The 15,952-nt window shown below is 48.4% G+C and overlaps 1 protein-coding gene across 8 annotated transcripts in view; it reads left to right on the top strand.

Annotated features, from left to right (window-relative positions):
• Positions 204 to 15,952, top strand: part of A4GALT (alpha 1,4-galactosyltransferase (P blood group)) — a 21,943-nt gene continuing 6,194 nt past the window's right edge. For 2 of the 8 annotated variants that reach the window (XM_021392453.1, XM_021392403.1), the window contains exons 1-3: positions 4,960 to 5,099; positions 7,477 to 7,657; positions 15,615 to 15,739. Coding sequence is in view for 1 of the 8 variants with exons in the window: in XM_021392433.1 (XP_021248108.1) it covers positions 7,646 to 7,657 (12 nt within the window). In the remaining 7 variants the exon portion in view is untranslated. Of the gene's footprint in view, positions 348 to 4,945; positions 5,100 to 7,476; positions 7,658 to 15,614; positions 15,740 to 15,952 lie in introns of those variants that run through there. The other 6 variants (XM_021392433.1, XM_021392420.1, XM_021392412.1 and 3 more) reach the window with 5 other exon arrangements.

The following is a 15,952-nucleotide window of genomic DNA, read 5'->3' as shown; positions in this document are numbered from 1 at the left end:
CCTGGAGAAGCAGGAAAACCCAGTTGGTGGGTGGGAACTTGCTGTCTATTGGTGTCCCAGTGTGGGCAGATCCTGCTGAGCTGGGGGAGATGCTCTGCTCCCGTGGGCCCTCCCTGACAGGTTTTGATCATGACAACATGATTTATGCTCTCTATAAATATCCCTCTGGCAAGGGAAATAATGCGCTGGATGACATTTTCCAGACGGCCTCAGGCTCGTTGGCAAGATACGCCCCTGGCATTACAGGGAAAGGAAAGAAAACACAGCCTGCGGACCTGCACGGTGTTTTACAAGTGACTTCAGAGACACTTTGCGCTGATCCCTGCTCCAGAACACAGCAGAAAGAGGTGGGTCCCTGCTTCCTGTGCATGTTGCAATCCCCCAGCTGAAGCCTAACACCCCCCCGAAGCCCATACACCGCAGAACGGCTGCCACACTGCATTAATAAGGAAAAAAAACAAACAGTAAGGACATGAGGTCCTCATTTTAATTCAGAAAATTGCTTTTCCTTACAGGTGTGGAAAGGACTTGGGTGGGAAGGGGGGGGGGAAGGATGAGAAGCTGAAAACTGCTTCTGTTCCTGATTATGGTACTTTTCAGCTTTTAAACTTGCTGCAAGAGGAAGGTCTATAGAAGGAGGGCATTTAGAGCTCCCGTCACGCCTCAAAGCATCCTATGTTTTTCTGCGGCCCTTGGAAGGAATGTCCTGGCCAGCCTGGTGTGACAGCCTCTGACCTTGGCCACCTGCCCACTGTGATGGCACACGGGATCGCCCCAGGGCCATGAAGCTCCCAGCAGTGGTGAGCTGCTGCCTGCAATGGTTCAGGGCTTCTTCTGGGGCAGGTCTCCCCACGTGGCTGAAGCCCCCCCAAGGCTTCTGGCCAGGACATGGACATTCTGCTGGCATCCGGAACTCAGAGCCAGCATGTGTCAGAGCACTGCTCTGTGCCCGAAATTAGGGAGCTGACAGCTGGGAAACAGGAATTGTGACATGGGAAATCTGCTTTGAACTTCACCTGTTCTGGAGGCATGGAAAATCCACCCAGCAATGCTCATCGGTGGCCGGGTCCCAGGCAAGGCTCTGGGAGGCAAGCGAGCTATGGGTGGCAGTGGGCTGGAGGATTGTTCCTCATCCTCCCACACCACTAAACATCTAGGGGAGGATGAGCAGCAGTAAATGGTCCCTAACCCCAAGCAGCTGGCCATAGCCTCCTGGAGACTGGGAAAAACTCCATCAAGGTGACCAGTTCTCTGTAGGAACAAAAGGACTCTGTTTCCCTAGTTAAATACTTACCTCAAATTTGATAAGTGCTCAGTGTTGGCACTGTTGCCTCAGGGGAAGGAAACCAGGCCTAACTGTGACAGTCTTCCATAACAGCGTTCTCTCTGGCATTTTGGTGGGTCTTTCAGCCACGCTGACATGCTCCACTTTATTGGAGCAGGTTAGTTCTGCCTGGTGCAGGCAGTGTGGGTGCTCTGGCTCACGTGGCACTGCTAGCACGTGGCAGGGTCAGCACTTGAGTGCCCGAAGGTCTTTAGGGCTGAGGCCCAGAACCTGTGTTTAGGAAGCCTGGGCATCAGGGAAGAACTTCTTTAGTGTGAGGGTGATGGAACACTGGAACAGGCTGCCCAGAGAGCTGGTGGAGTCTCCTTCTCTGGAGATATTAAAAATCCTTCTGGATGTTTTCATGTGCAACCTGCTGTAGGGAGCCTGCTTTAGCAGGGGGTTGGACTCGATGATCTCCAGAGGCCCCTTTGAACCCCCTACAATTCTGTGATTCTGTGACGCTGTGATCAGCATAGCCAGACCAGTGATGCTGCCCGTGGGAAAAGCAGGCAGCTCATCAGGAATTGATCCCGACAAGTGCCAGAAATCCTGTGGTGTTCACCATGGCAAAGGTCCTTTTTGTGTTGCATCATCATCAACAAGAAGCTTGGTAATGACGCGCTAAAGCTCTAGCACATGCTACTGACCATCCTCTTTCTGGAAGGTGCACTGGGACCTGCAGCAGCAGCAGGTCAATGGTAAGCTGGGCTGACTGTTGAAAATGGACCTTCTGCATTCACCTATGTACAGAATCCTAAATGTGTTTTACTCCTTAATAGCCTCAGACTAAAGTGTAATTTACATTTTGAGTGTAGTGTTTAAATCAACAAATATCCTTAAAGATCATATCAAACAAAAGGCTTCATCATTGGCCTTTGTTCCTGCAAGGGTAGGATCACAACCCACCATGAGGTGCTGACACAATTCCATCTAAATCCCACTGTAGTTTAAGCTGCAAGACACAGGGATGTTTTACTGCGCGCAGCTGCTCTCCTGATATGGGGAAAGCCCCTGGACGGAGATGCCCAGTGGGTGATGGACATGAGCAGGCGCAGGGGAGTGCTGGGTGCTGGCAACAGTAGTGGGACGCACAGATCCTGCTGATCCTGGTGGCTGCGCAGCGGTTTTGGGGTTCTGGACCCTCATTATCAGCTGCAGAATTTCCCCTAGAAAAGCACTGCCATGGCTGGTGGGGGAGTCTATTTGGGATTGTCTGATAGTTTTGGCTTTTACGGTGTTTGCTTTTTTTGCAATGTGGGTCACTGGCAGGAAAAGTGAATTTTAATGAATATCCAAATTGAAGCGAGGGAAATAGGGGTTGAAAATTCCAACTTGCAACTCAAAGCAATTACTCCTTGGTTGTTATATTATTATTATTTAAATGTCATATAAATGGAAACTGAAATTATTTGATACAATTGGCAAGAACCGTTTTGGTATGATGCATTCTGATCACTGGGGATGATCAGTTCAGCACTCTGACTTTGGTCCCAGGCCAGGGAAGCCTTTTGCAATCTCGGACTCCCAAAGCGGGGAAGAAAGTGTCTGTGCGTTGCACGCAGCCCAGTGCTCATCCTGCAGCTCCCCGCAGCCAGGTACAATCGCGGTGTGGTTGTTCATGTCTATTGCTGGCCTGAGTGAGCCTCAGGAGGGAAGGACGAAGCAGAGACACGTTTGGACCATTTCTCAGCCAGCCAGAGGTTTCTGGCCCTTACCCCAGCTGGAGGCTATATGCCCGCAGTAGCAGAGCTCTCCTTGGGTTAAGATTATGCAGCAGCAGAGGTTCTGCCTTCTTCTGGAGGCACTGTGCTGTTCCCGCTCCTCTCTTACCACATTTTCATTTCTAACCCATCTGCTGGACACACTGCTTGTAACTGCTGTTGGCTCAGTTGGCAGCATTGATTTGGCAAGTTCCCATCGATAATAGTGATACCGCCCCGAGAGCATCGCGCTAATGCTTCTGAAAGGGATTTTACGTATCTGCCATCACTGTTTGTTCCAGGAACTCCACTTTGAGGGGTGAGCACCTGCTAGCAGAGCCAGCCCATTCCTTCCTTTGCCCAGGGCTCTGCCCAAGCAAGCCACGGTGCCACCTACAGTGGCAACCCACAAGTGCCACGTGCTCACACAGGTGAGTTCTGTCTGTGAGCTTCCCTCAACAAGCGGCCCTGCTCTCATTCTGCCATGTGCACTAGGGCCAGCACTGTGGTGTCCCCCGAGTGCATGATGTCCCTGTCCTCTGAGTGTCAGCCTTGGGGCAGCCAAGGGGAGTGGAGCATTGGTGGCAGCTGTGGCAGTGAAAAATAATTTGAAATCCACTTTAATTTTGAATTGGATTCAGGTCTGGTGTTAGGAAAGAAGCAGTTTAATGTTATTTCTGGGAAAAAAAAAAAAAAAAAGAAATGGTTTCAGATTGCTTCAGTCCTGGGAAAATACATTTTTGTTTTTGTTTTGTTTAAGGAATGTCAGAATTGTTTTTGTGGAAATGCATGCTGTTCTGTAACACACAGCGACACGCTGTTGCATGCCAGTCACCAAGAGCAGGGCTGGGGGCACGGCTAATGGGCTCGGGGGTGAGCTCTATGTGGGTCAGTTCTGCCTGCATTGCCCCTCTTATTGGCCAACCTGCTTCCAAAAATCTCCAGTGATGTCTCCCTGTGGCTGTGCCAGCGGTGCTGTTCCAAACTAAAGGCAGCTCTTCCCTTTATCCAATCTCACTGAGAACCCATGAAGCAGTCAGTTGCCAAGAATGATTCAAGTAGAACTCTCTCCCGCCTCAGGGCAGGTATGAAGCTCTCCTGTTTTGCAATATGCAAACCACTCATTGGTAGGCTACCATTCTCTCTTTTTTTCCTTTTCTCTTTTTCCTTTTTTTTTTTTTTTTTTTAATGGATTTTGCAGCCTCGTATGTTGGCTATGCTGCTCTGTGATCCCTGCCCTTCTCAGCAGAGGGGCTGAGATGCTCCTGTCCTTCCTTGAGTACTGTGTTCAGTTTTGGGCCCCTCACTACAAGAAAGGCATTGAGGCCCTGGAGTGTGTCCAGAGAAGAGCAGCAAAGCTGTGAGGGGTCTGGAGCACAAGTTTGATGGGGATCAGTCAAGGAAATTAGGATTGTCGAATCTGGAGGAGGCTCAGGGGAGACCCTGTTGATTTCAACAACTCTTTTACAGTGAGGTGGGGGTCGGCCTGTTCTCCTGGGTAACTGCAAGAGGGAATGGCCTCAAGTTGCACTAGGGAACGTTCAGGTTGGATATTAAGAAAAATTTCCTCTCCAGAAGAGCGGCCAGGAGCTGGAGTGGGCTGCCCAGGGAGATGGAGTCACTGTCCCTGGAGGTGTACAAGCAAAGGGTAGACGTAGTACTAAGGGACATGGTTTAGTGGGGAAATATTGGTGGTAGGTGGACGGTTGGACTAGATGATCTTAGAGGTCTTTTCCAACTATAATGCTTCTACGATTCTATGACTCCTGTTGCTCTCTCCCCGCAGCGCGGGGCCGTGGCTCTGCATCCCGACCCCTTTCACCGCAGCCCCATTGCCCACCCGGCCCCGCAGGCGACGCACTGCGGCCGACATCCCAACGCGGAGCTGAACAAATCGGCCGCGATCCTTCCACGACGGTGCGGCTTCGCTCCGCTCCGCTCCTCCCGGAGGCGGCCCCGGACTGCGGGCGGGGCGGGGGCGGCGCTGCCCGGGCCGGTGGCTGTGGGGGGACCCGGCTCGGGTCCGAGCGCGGTCCCGGCCCGGCCCCGAGGCTCTGCCGGTGGGCGCGCAGGTGAGCGGGGCGCGGGGGGACGGCGGGGGGAACGGGGCGTGGGGCTGCCCTCAGGGTCGGCGGCCCCGACCTGCCCGACGCGAAGGGGGCAATTCGAGAAAATGTGGGTTTTTTTTTTTGTTTTTTTTTTTTTTTTTTTTTTTTTTTTTTTTCCGCGGCGGCTTTTTCCATGGGCGCGGCGCGTCCCTCTTCGACACAGCTTTGCCCTCAGCTGCGCGGGGGATGGAGCCGCTCTGCTTGGAGCTCGCAGCCCGCCCGCTCGTAGTGCTGCGGGGAACACGGGCGAAGAGGTCTCCGTCCCCTCGCTGCGCTGAGCCTTCTTCAGGGCGTTCCCTTGGGTCCCTCCGTGCTCCGAGCGGGCATCGCTTTCCGAAGGGGCTGCGCGCACGGTGCCCGCATGTCGTGCGGGCTGAAAGGCGCCGTGCAACCCGAGAAGGACGAACCGGCAGCCGGGCCCGCTGCCGGGCAGCAGCGCTGTGGGAAGACGAGGAGCAAAGGAAGGCTCGGGCGGGGTGCGGCTGGCCCGGACCCAGGGGGAAAAGCAGAGCTGGTGACGGGGGAACTCAGCCTGCCTTCGTGGTCTGACAGAGCTGCCCTGCCCTGGAAAGCGTTGGGATTTGAGCAGAGCTGAAGCTGGAGGGAGCCTCACGAGAGGGCTATGGGAACGCTTGCTGCGGCAGTAGGGGGAGAGTGCCAGCGAAGCAGTTGTGAAGAAATGAGTAACTCCTCTAACTAGTGAGCTAAGACCAGGGAAGTTGCTGAAGGATGGTGAGTCCCGCAGCCTTGGCTAACAGTGACCTAAACCAGCACGTTGTTTCCCAATGCAAAAGAGGCTGCCTCAGCGCAGGCCGGATGTTTCTGCATCCTGCCTGCATCTCACCCCAGCTTCTGCTGAGCTCTGCCCACTTTGCACTGTGACTGTTTTTGTTATCATGGAAGCCAGAAAAGCGAATCTTAGGAGCTTGATTTCCCCTTTTTTATGGTTCTTGCATAAATTCTAGCTGTGTCTCAAGTCACTGGCTCTGTGGGGAGAACCGATGACTGGGAAGTAAACGTGAACGCCCTTCTGTTCTCATGCTCATCATCTATCAGCATAAAAGCAGTACTCATCCTTGAGGGTCAGATGTTGGGTGAATAGCAACCTGCCTGCCCTGAGCTGATATCAGGTGTGCAGCTCATGGCTATCACCTGCGTTTCCCTTCTTACAGGATTCCCACTGGCTCTCAAGGCATTGGCAGCTTCCAGCAGACAGTGTCTCTACTGTGAAGCCTCAGCATGCAATTTGGTGATGCCAGTGAGCTAAGTGAGGTGCCACCATAACAATGCAGCATGCTTCTTGCAGCATCTCCCTATGTGCCACTGCTTGTGCCTGTCTCACGCTGCAGTGGAGCAAAACCAGTTCTGGAAGCCAAACAAGCAAGAAAATAAAATCCTTCATCAGAATTCACTTTACGATGCTCAAGCTTTCAGGGCTGGGCATGGCAGGGGCAGAGGAGCGTGAAAGAAAAGCCTGAGGAGGAAGGGAGTGGATTCAGCTACAATTAGCTCAATTAGCTGCCGGTTTGCTTTTCTTTTGATATCAACCCATACTTTGGCAAGAGGTACTTATGTGTAATTCATTATCCATCTAATTTTTTTTTATTTGGCCGTAACCATTAAGTACTGCCTTCCACTTGCAACTTGCCCATAAAACCACACAGATGTACCTGTTCTACATGGGGATGAGACTGCATCAGTAGTGTACAGTATAGAGTAATCTTGCCATTTACACTGTTGGGGTTTGGATCCGATTGTAGCATGTGCTGTCAGGAGAGGTTGGGAACACTCCTCCGGTTCCTTCTGTCCTTGTACACTACCATTTAGCTCATCAGGACATGCACTTCCCATGCATGTGAAAGTCTTCTGCTTGCTGTGTCTTCTGGCTTTGAGATCCTTTTCTCTGCACTCATCTGGGGTTCTCTTTCTCAGGTACTCCTGCCCAAACAAACATATTAAATCCCTTACTTTGTTGGTCACTCAGTTTCCAGAACAGATCCACAGATCTTATTTTGGTTGGTGACTTCACTTGGAAACAGGTTTAATGTCAGTGACTGTCATGAAGCAAAGGGGGAACAAAGTGATGGACAGAGCCTCACCTCAGAGCCGATCTGTATCAGGGCTGTGGTGTGTTGCAGGGTTCTGGAGTCGATGTCATCATGTTGTGAGTCCACCAATGTCCCAACAAAGCTTCATCTGCTTAGGGAGTAAAAAGGAGCAGGAAAAACAAAGGAGCACATTCAGCACATCCATCTTGGGCAAAAGCCAGGCCTGTTTTGTATTGCTGAGACTAGATGGAGGGAATCACCATTCAGGCAACTGATGGGAGCTGTCCTTACAGAGTTCAGCCTACCTGCATGAGGACATGAACCACCCATGCCCTTGGCCTGCAGCCAGTTCTGGCTTGTTTGGAGTGAGTCTATGCCATGCCTGCTTCGTCTCTCTTGCCACCTAGTGCCTGAGGTGGAGGAGGCTCATGGCCATTTGGGACAGATGCTGGAGCTTCTGGGATGGTTCAGAAGGTAAAGCACACATTAATCGTACTGATTTAGAAAGGAGTGATAGACACAGTAATCTGGTACAAGATACAATACAGAAAAGAATAGAGCCTACAATTAAAATAAAAGCTACTATCCGTAAGGCACGCCATCCCCACATGCTGAGGTCTGGCCCAATTGGTGGATAGACCCTTGAGCAAGGGTTGTCCTTGCATTGTTTGGTGACAAATACAGATGTGCTGCTGAATAGTGTTCACGCCATATTCAACCTCTTAAAAAGCAACAAGTTGCGTGAATCCAGAAAGTCCTCCTTGTGAAGCTAAAAGATGGCCTAAGGCCCAGTCATTTCGAATTGCAAATTGTGAAAGTGATCTCCATCTGTGGGTTTGTTAAAGCATCTATGGTTGTATTTTGAGTAATTTTGAGTACAGCAGAGGTGTTATCAGTAGCTCATTTCAGTTCAGCAGCACCCAAGTTTAGAAGCAGTAAGCATATAGCCTTATGAAAATGCAGTTGATCTTGTTGCTAAGGGGTTGGATATTCTGTGCTTATGACATACTGGGTATTGAGTGTCTGGAAAAATAAGTGACAGATTTTTAGATTGAAATGCATAAGGCTTGAGGTGTATTCTGGTACTGTGCCATCCAAAGGGACCTGGACAAGCTTGAAAAGTGGGCCTGCATGAACCTAATGCGATTCAACAAGGCCAAGTGCAGGGTTTTGCACTTGGGTCAGGGCAATACCAGATATGTGTACAGACTGGAAGCATTCACTGAGAGTAGCCCTGTAGAAAAGGAGCTGGAGGTTCTGGTGGATGAAAAGCTGGACATGAGCCAACAATTGCACCCCAGAAAGCCAACGGTATCCTGGGCTGCATCAAAAGAAAAGTGGCCAACAGAGCAAGGGAGGTGATTGTCCCTCTCTGCTCTGCCCTCATGAGTCTTCACCTGGAGTATTATGTCCACATCTGGGGCTCCCTGCACAAGAAAGATGTAGAGCTGTTGGAGCAGGTCCAGAGGAGGGCCACGAAGATGCTCAGACAGCTGGAGCACCTCTCATACAAAGGAAGACTGAGGGAGCTGGACTTATTACTCCCAGAAAAGAGAAAGCTCCAGTAAGAAATCATTGTGGCCTTCCAGTACCTAAAGGGAGCTTATAAACAGGAGGGAGATAGACTTTTTACATGGTCTGATAGTAATATGTCAAGGGGGAATGGTTTTAAACTAAAAAAGGGGAGATTTAGATTGTATATTAGGAGGAAATTCTTTACTCAGCAGGTGGTGAGGCACTGGCATGGGCTGCCCAGAGAGGTTGTGGGTGTCCCATCCCTGGAGGTATTCAAGGCCAGGTTGGAATGGGCCCTGGGCAGCCTGAGCTGGTGGGTGGTAACCCTGCCCATGGCAGAGGGCTGGAACTGGGTGGGTTTTAAGGCCCCCTCTAACCCAAGCTGTTCCGCAATTATGATTCTATAGTGCTGTGATTAAGTAGCAGGCCACAGTGGTGGTATGCTTTTATATGTACCAGTGCCAAAAAGCCACAACCATCCAGTTGTTAAAACAGTATCTGGAGTTATTTTGATGTTTGCAGAATGAGCATTGTGGATCAGGAGAACAATTAAGTTTCATTAAGCATGTTTGTCTCAACCAGATTTTGCAAAAGAAGTTTCCATTTGTTCAGCCAGACATGTTGTCTGGGCCATGTGTATTCCAGCTATTGTTATTACTCAGCTGACCATTACTCGGCAGACTGTGTTATGTAGAATTAGGGCCAGTGAAATTGCAGCATCTTTGAGAATTTGTGTTATTAACATTGCATGTAAGATTCTGGAATTTCAAGCCATCAAATGCACATTTGTTTGCAGTTGCTGAGCCGTTATCACAGGTCCATAAAGTTCTCAGATCAGCATCACGACAAGCTTGTGTGCTGTTACATTTAAATAGAAACTGTGCTTGGGTGTGATGGTAAAAAAGGTGTAATTATAACTGCTTGTTTTTCCCACCTGCACTTCATTTGTACACAGTGGCATTGTAAAGCACAAAGGGAGCTTGCCTTAGGACCATGCTTCAAGAGTTTTTGATCATTTGGTTTATTCAGTGTTGGGAAGTAAGTTTACCAAATTAGGTTGGTTCCCAAATAGTAATTCCTAAATCTAAATCTTCTGCTTCTAGGGCAGACAGAGATACTCTTGCTGCCTTGTCATGCCAGAGGAGGCATGTTCACTTAACTATTGACTCCCTAGGCTGTTTTTGGTATGCTGCCTGAATTTTTGTCAAATCATCCACATTAAAATCTCGAACTATACTAGGATCCCATCTCTGTGGATTATTCTTGTGTGGGTCATCAGCAGTGATTTTTTGATTGATTAAGGTGTTACAGGGTCAGTTACTTAGCCATCAAATTTGCCTGGGCTGTCTCAGATACTTCCATCACAGTCACTATCACAGGCCTTTTGTTATAGTTAATTCTAATTCTTCCCTTTCAACTTTCTATTTTCTTCTAGACATTCAGCTTGCTTATCCTCAGTTTTCCGTATAGCTTTTGTATCATGGCTTACCGACCATTGGGCAACCCTAACATTTCCTTCCCAATGGCAAGTAGTCAGGATAGGGGTACTATTCCTGAAGGGTGTCCAGTTTTGAAGGCCTTTTACTCCAAGCATGAGTCTCCCTCTGCAACGTTAAGGCTAAACTCACTGATTCTCCACACTGCATTTTCCAGACATCTTGCTTTCCCTGCGTTTGTTGCTATCACAAACATCATGTCCCAGGGTAGAGCACCTTGTGCATTAAGGACATCCTGGGCAGCCAGTCCACTCAGAGCAGCCTTCAAAAGTATCCCATGAAGGGGGGAAGGTTATATGCTCATCTTCTAATATTTGCTTTGTAGCATGTCATACTGAATTTAATAAAGAGAAGGTGTTTCCATCTGCACCTGTCCTGGGGTTTTCCTGTTTCCCAGGAAATTTCTGTCTGACTTCATCCTAATTGCAGATCCCAATTTGTAGCATTATCACACCCATCCAAACCAGTCCTCATCTGAATATTTGGAATATTTTATGGATATTTGCCCAAACCAATCTGTGGTACAATTGGTAGAGGTTGTGGTGACCTAAGGCAGTGGAGCAGCACCTCCATTGGCAGGAGAAGTTGCATCGTGGAATTTTTAGTATTAGGGTGCAGAGATGCAGTGTTTTCTTGCTTAGGTTTGGACAACTGTGTGGTGGCAGAAAGTTCAGCCTCAGAGTCATCTGTTACACTGCCAAACGTCAGTGTGTATTTTCTTCCAGGGATTTCACTGAGATTGGGAGTGTGTATTTGTGCTTGAGCAGTTGTAAAGCCAGAGAAATGAAGTTGGTTCTTAATTCCTGAAATAATTGGCTCTTATCATGACTGTGAGACTCAAGGGCAGCTGCTCGCACTTCAGCATCCTTAGCTTGATGTAAAGTGGCTTGTGAGTTGGGTTTTAGTGCCCGTACTCTAGTTTCTACTCTTTGTTTTGCAGTTCTAAGCAAAATGCGTCCAGCATCTGGTACCTGTATGGAGACCAATGAAGAGTTCCTTTTCCTCTGTTCTTTCACATTCATGACTTTCTGTCACCTCTGAAATTCTTCTTGCTGAATTTCCCAATTAAAACAATTTTTAGCTACCCAACTCCAATCCCACCTAGATGTTTTCTATCTCTTTTAGCCATTTTCACTGTTTCTCTACGGCCTCCTTGCAAGCATCGATGACTTGTGGATTTCACAGAATCCCACTTCTGTCATGAGTTACTGCCACAATGTAAAAAGGGAAAGAAGTAATGGACAGGGCCTCACCTCAGATCTGATCCACATCAGGAATGTGGTGCACTGCATAGTGCAGTAGTTGACGTCACATCATGAGTCAACCTGATGTTCCAGCAAAGCTTTGACTGCTTAGGGAGGGAAAAGGAAGAGGAGAAACAAAAGAGCATGTGCAGTATGGGAAGCTTCTCAGACAGAAAAGCTCCATCTTGGGCAAAACTCGTGGGGATTAGGCAGCTCTGGGGCCAGGGGATCGGTCTCTGGGACAGGGTTTGGATCAGTGGGGCACAGTGCCATCTCCTCTGCTGTGCACTTCCATCTTGTACCACCTCACTGCTCAGGTTTGCTGGTGAGAAATCTCAGGAAGATATCAGGCTGTAGTGTTTTACTTCTGTTGGTGAAGCATCACTAAGAAGTGCCCAAGGTGATCTGAGATCCCTGCAAGGACATGCAGAGTCTGACATTTCAGTAAGTACTCTAAAGATTAGATACAGCTTTTCAGAAAGTTAAGAAGAAATTCACCTTCCTGGGCATTTTGGGTTACCCAGCTCTCAGGTGTCCCAGGGCAGTTGGGATGCTTGGGGATGAGGAATACATATCAAACCGATGGCCCTCCCTCCACATAACCTCCCTTGGGGTAGGGGGCAGCCTGCTTGCAGGGGTGCCACGCACTACTGCAGGGGGCATGTCTGTGGAGGGCTTTTGGAAAAATGCAAGCCAGAAACGGCTGCTTCCTCTTTGGCCCCGGAGACATTTGACCAGGCAGATTTCAATGTTAGAAATCTCTGCTCTTGATCTGGTGTTTAAATCCTTAGTGAGAAAACTGTGTAAAGTGTGAATACCAGTGAATTTTAAAAGGAATGTAATCAGGAAGGTTAAGTATGATCCAGATACACTCTGCTTGGTCAGGTAAGAACTAAGTTATCATCTACATGGGTGTATATATAAGCACGTTCTCATGAGGTGTACAGAAGTGAAAAGAATCAAATGCATTGTCTCTTGGTATTTAATATGGACAGTGATAGTATTGGGGGAAGCCTTAATAAGCAAAACACTTTGACTTAGATTCAGTTTGTGGAAAAAGTCAAGGCATTTTAAACATGTTAACTACAGTACCTGAATATGCTTTTGAAAGACCACCCCCATTTCTCTCTGAGGCTGAGATCACGAGTGGCTTCATGCATCTGATTTGTGTCTGCTGTTGTGGTCTGAGGGCAGAACCAAAAAGCACATCCCCAAACACGACTCCCACAGCCAACTTTCTGCTGCAGGCTGCCTCATCCCAAGTATTCCTAAAGACCAGTCTTGACCATAACTCTCCCCAAAACATCGTAACAATTCACTGTATCACTTCCTGTGTGCTGGGCTTGTAAATGTGCTGAACTTGAAACACCAAAGGGGTAAAAGCTGAAGGGACAGAGCAGAGCAGAGCAGTGTTGTGCATGGTCTTTGGACTGAAAAATGTCACACGCTTTGCTTTGACAGTGTGCATAGTCTGTAGGTCTTCCTTTTTCCTAACAACTTGTTTGTGATGAAAGCTTTGCCAGCTTTGATTTTCTGTTGTGCTTGAAAAAAAGGAAATGCATTTCTGTAGCAGCTCTGAAACACATCAACCAAAAGTTGATTTGTGTAAACTTTCAGCAGCTTCTTTCAGTTATATATAAGGGTGCCTTACCACCACATGTTTTTGATGCAAATTACATCTACTAGTTATTCTAAATTCTCCGAGCTCTAGGTTCAAGCTTAATTTACTTAATTTTGGTGTAACAAAGGTTACTCACAAGTTTACTTTGACAGTTTTCCTTTGATTGAGGTTTTGAGATTTTATATATTTTCTTGTGACATGTTTCCAATGGCTTTTAGAGAAAAGGTACAGGTGCTACCCCTAAAATACTTGTCACAGCTTTCCGGGAAAACCAAGGCAACAGCTAAAACCTGTAAGCAGAGAGGAATTAATTATGGATAAGACATCCTCCATTAAGCAGCAGCAAAACACTCCAGATCTTGTGCGACATTCATTTGCAAAAACATCCTGAGCTCAGTCTTTGACAACATATGAAACAAAACGTTTAAAAGCAGCACTTTGCCTGACCCACGAAGGCATGCTCCAGCCTTCTCTTCTGAACTGCAGCCCCATCTGCCTCGTGGCAGGTCCTGACTGCCGTTCTCTGTGCCTTGCTCAGTGCACAGCACACTGCTCCAGCCGTGCTTAGCTGGCTGTCACTTGAAGCAAAGGGAGCTGTAGGATGGGTATTTGTGCCTTCCCTGGTGCTTTGCTGCTGTTGCTGGAACAGCTGTTGCCATCTGCTGCTATTATTTACTGATGGAGATACTTCTCTTCCCTTTGGCTGCTGAGTAGCTTAAAGAGAAAACAAAACGGGGACATTGCTATTTCCCCACTGCTTATAGGAGAGGGGTGTTGGGGGAGCAATAGTGCTCTCTTGATTACCCTCCCCTCACTTTTCCCAAGATTTATTCTTCAGTCACGCTGTTTTCTGGAAGCTAAACTATCAGAGGACTTCAGATTTACTTTGTAGGCTGAATTTTCTGCCTTAGCCACTTGAACAAATCCCCCTTTTTGTGGAAATTTGTCCTTAGATTGGTTTAACTGGCAAGCCCTTTGCGCTACAAGTTGGTAAATGTAAATGTGAACTTACGGTCTCTCATTTACTTTTATTTGTTTCAAGACTTTCCATTGTAGAGGGATCATCAGGAAGCAGGTGTTGCCATGAAGGGAAACAAATACATGAGTCTCTCGTGGGGGCAGTGACCTTCACCGCCAATGATATGACTTGTTTTCTTTGCGCCAGTGGTGCAGAAAAAAAACCCCGAGCAATGAGGAACTTAACTGGTAGGCTGTGGGGAACTGGGGCTGCAGGGGTGGACTGAGTGGGAAGAGGCCATGAGCATGACAACAACCCCACTGCACACCCGAACTGCAATCCGTCAGCTCCTCATGGCACCTCTGCCCAAGTGTGTTTAAGAACTGGAGATAGCTGCTATGGACAGGAGTCACAGGGGGGAGATGTGAGATGTCACGTGAGGAATCACAGACTGGGACTTGAAAAGGTGACAAGGGGCAGGAGGCACAAAAGGACCTGCGTGAGGACAAGCAAAAGGAGATGTGAGCAAAGATGTGAGGAGGCAGAGGAGATACAAGAGGAAACACAAGAGGGCACACAAAAGGAGATGTGAGGACATGCACAAAGAGATGTCTGCAGAGTGAAGGGAGGATGAGGAAAAGAAGTGTGGAAGGGGATGTTGTGGGTACTTGGGTGGAGGTGCTGTCCCGGAGGGAGGTACTCAGTGCTGGCGAAGGTTCTCTTGAGGGATTGTGGCATGCAGGCAACCCAAGCTGGGGCAGGGACAGCCCTGTAGGTCTGTGGCTGGTGTGTGACCGATGACTGGATGGGGATGCCCCTGTGTCCTGCAGAGAGCCTGTGCTCTCTGAGGGACTGCAGGCTGTAGAGGGCTGGGCAGAGGAGCTGTAAGAAGCAAGGAGCAGTGGTGGGAAGGAGTAAGATGCAAAGAAGTGAAAAGCTGTTATGCACTGACCAGAGGAACTGGGACAGACTGAGTGTAAGCAGCAGGGAAAAGAAGGGAAGCTGGTACTAGACAGGAGGGGAGAAATAGGTGCTGGACTGAAGAGGACTCTGGGAAAAGGGAGGAAAGGTGCTTCCCAAACTGTTTGTTTAATTGTTTCACTTCTTTTTCTCCTCAATAGCTGAATCAATAATTAAAAGGAAAGATGGTTGGTAATAAATTTAAAAAAAGTTAGTTGGTAATAAATCAAATAAAACTGAATTCCTCAAGTCAAGACTGTCCTGCCTGCAACAGTATACTGATTGTGCTGGGATGCAAACTGTTTTACAGATCACATAGCAAACTGTACAAAGCCCGTGTGGGTGTAACTTGGGTAGCATTTCCCCTTCCATACATGAGACTGGCATATACTCACACTGCTGTGTTGGCACTTTGGCGTTTTCCTGGTTACAGTGCTCTAGAGAAGAGCCAGCACTGGCCAGCTGCAAGTGTTCATGAGCAGTCACCTTTGAACAAGTGGTGGAGGCAAAAACCATAGAGTAGAAAGGTCTCCCATGCTCATGTGCTCTTCTTCCTTCCAAACTGGAGTGGGGCCATAAAGAGAAAAGGGAGAGAACAGAGTAGGGGTGGATGACATGGTCTTGCCATTTCTTCCAGCTGCATGGGAAGAAAGTGTGCGTTGTCCTCTTGGAGTCTCAAGGAAAGGGGGTGGAGGGAAGAGCTGCTTGCTGTGACATGGAGGCTCCCAAGCCTGACAGAGCCCAGTGCTGCCTGCCATCCAGGTGATGTGTGCAAGCCCTGAGGGACTTGAGATGTGCTGAAAAATCACAGGGTGTTGAACTCTCCTTCAAATGGAGGAAAAAATGAACTGAGATGAATCTCAGCTGAGGTTTTTCTTTTCCTTCTCCTTCTCCTTCTCCTTCTCCTTCTCCTTCTCCTTCTCCTTCTCCTTCTCCTTCTCCTTCTCCTTCTCCTTCTCCTTCTCCTTCTCCTTC

The sequence above is a fragment of the Numida meleagris genome, chromosome 1 (genome assembly GCF_002078875.1).
Source record: "Numida meleagris isolate 19003 breed g44 Domestic line chromosome 1, NumMel1.0, whole genome shotgun sequence".
NCBI lineage: Eukaryota > Metazoa > Chordata > Aves > Galliformes > Numididae > Numida > Numida meleagris.
This window is presented reverse-complemented; position numbering and strand designations above follow the sequence as displayed.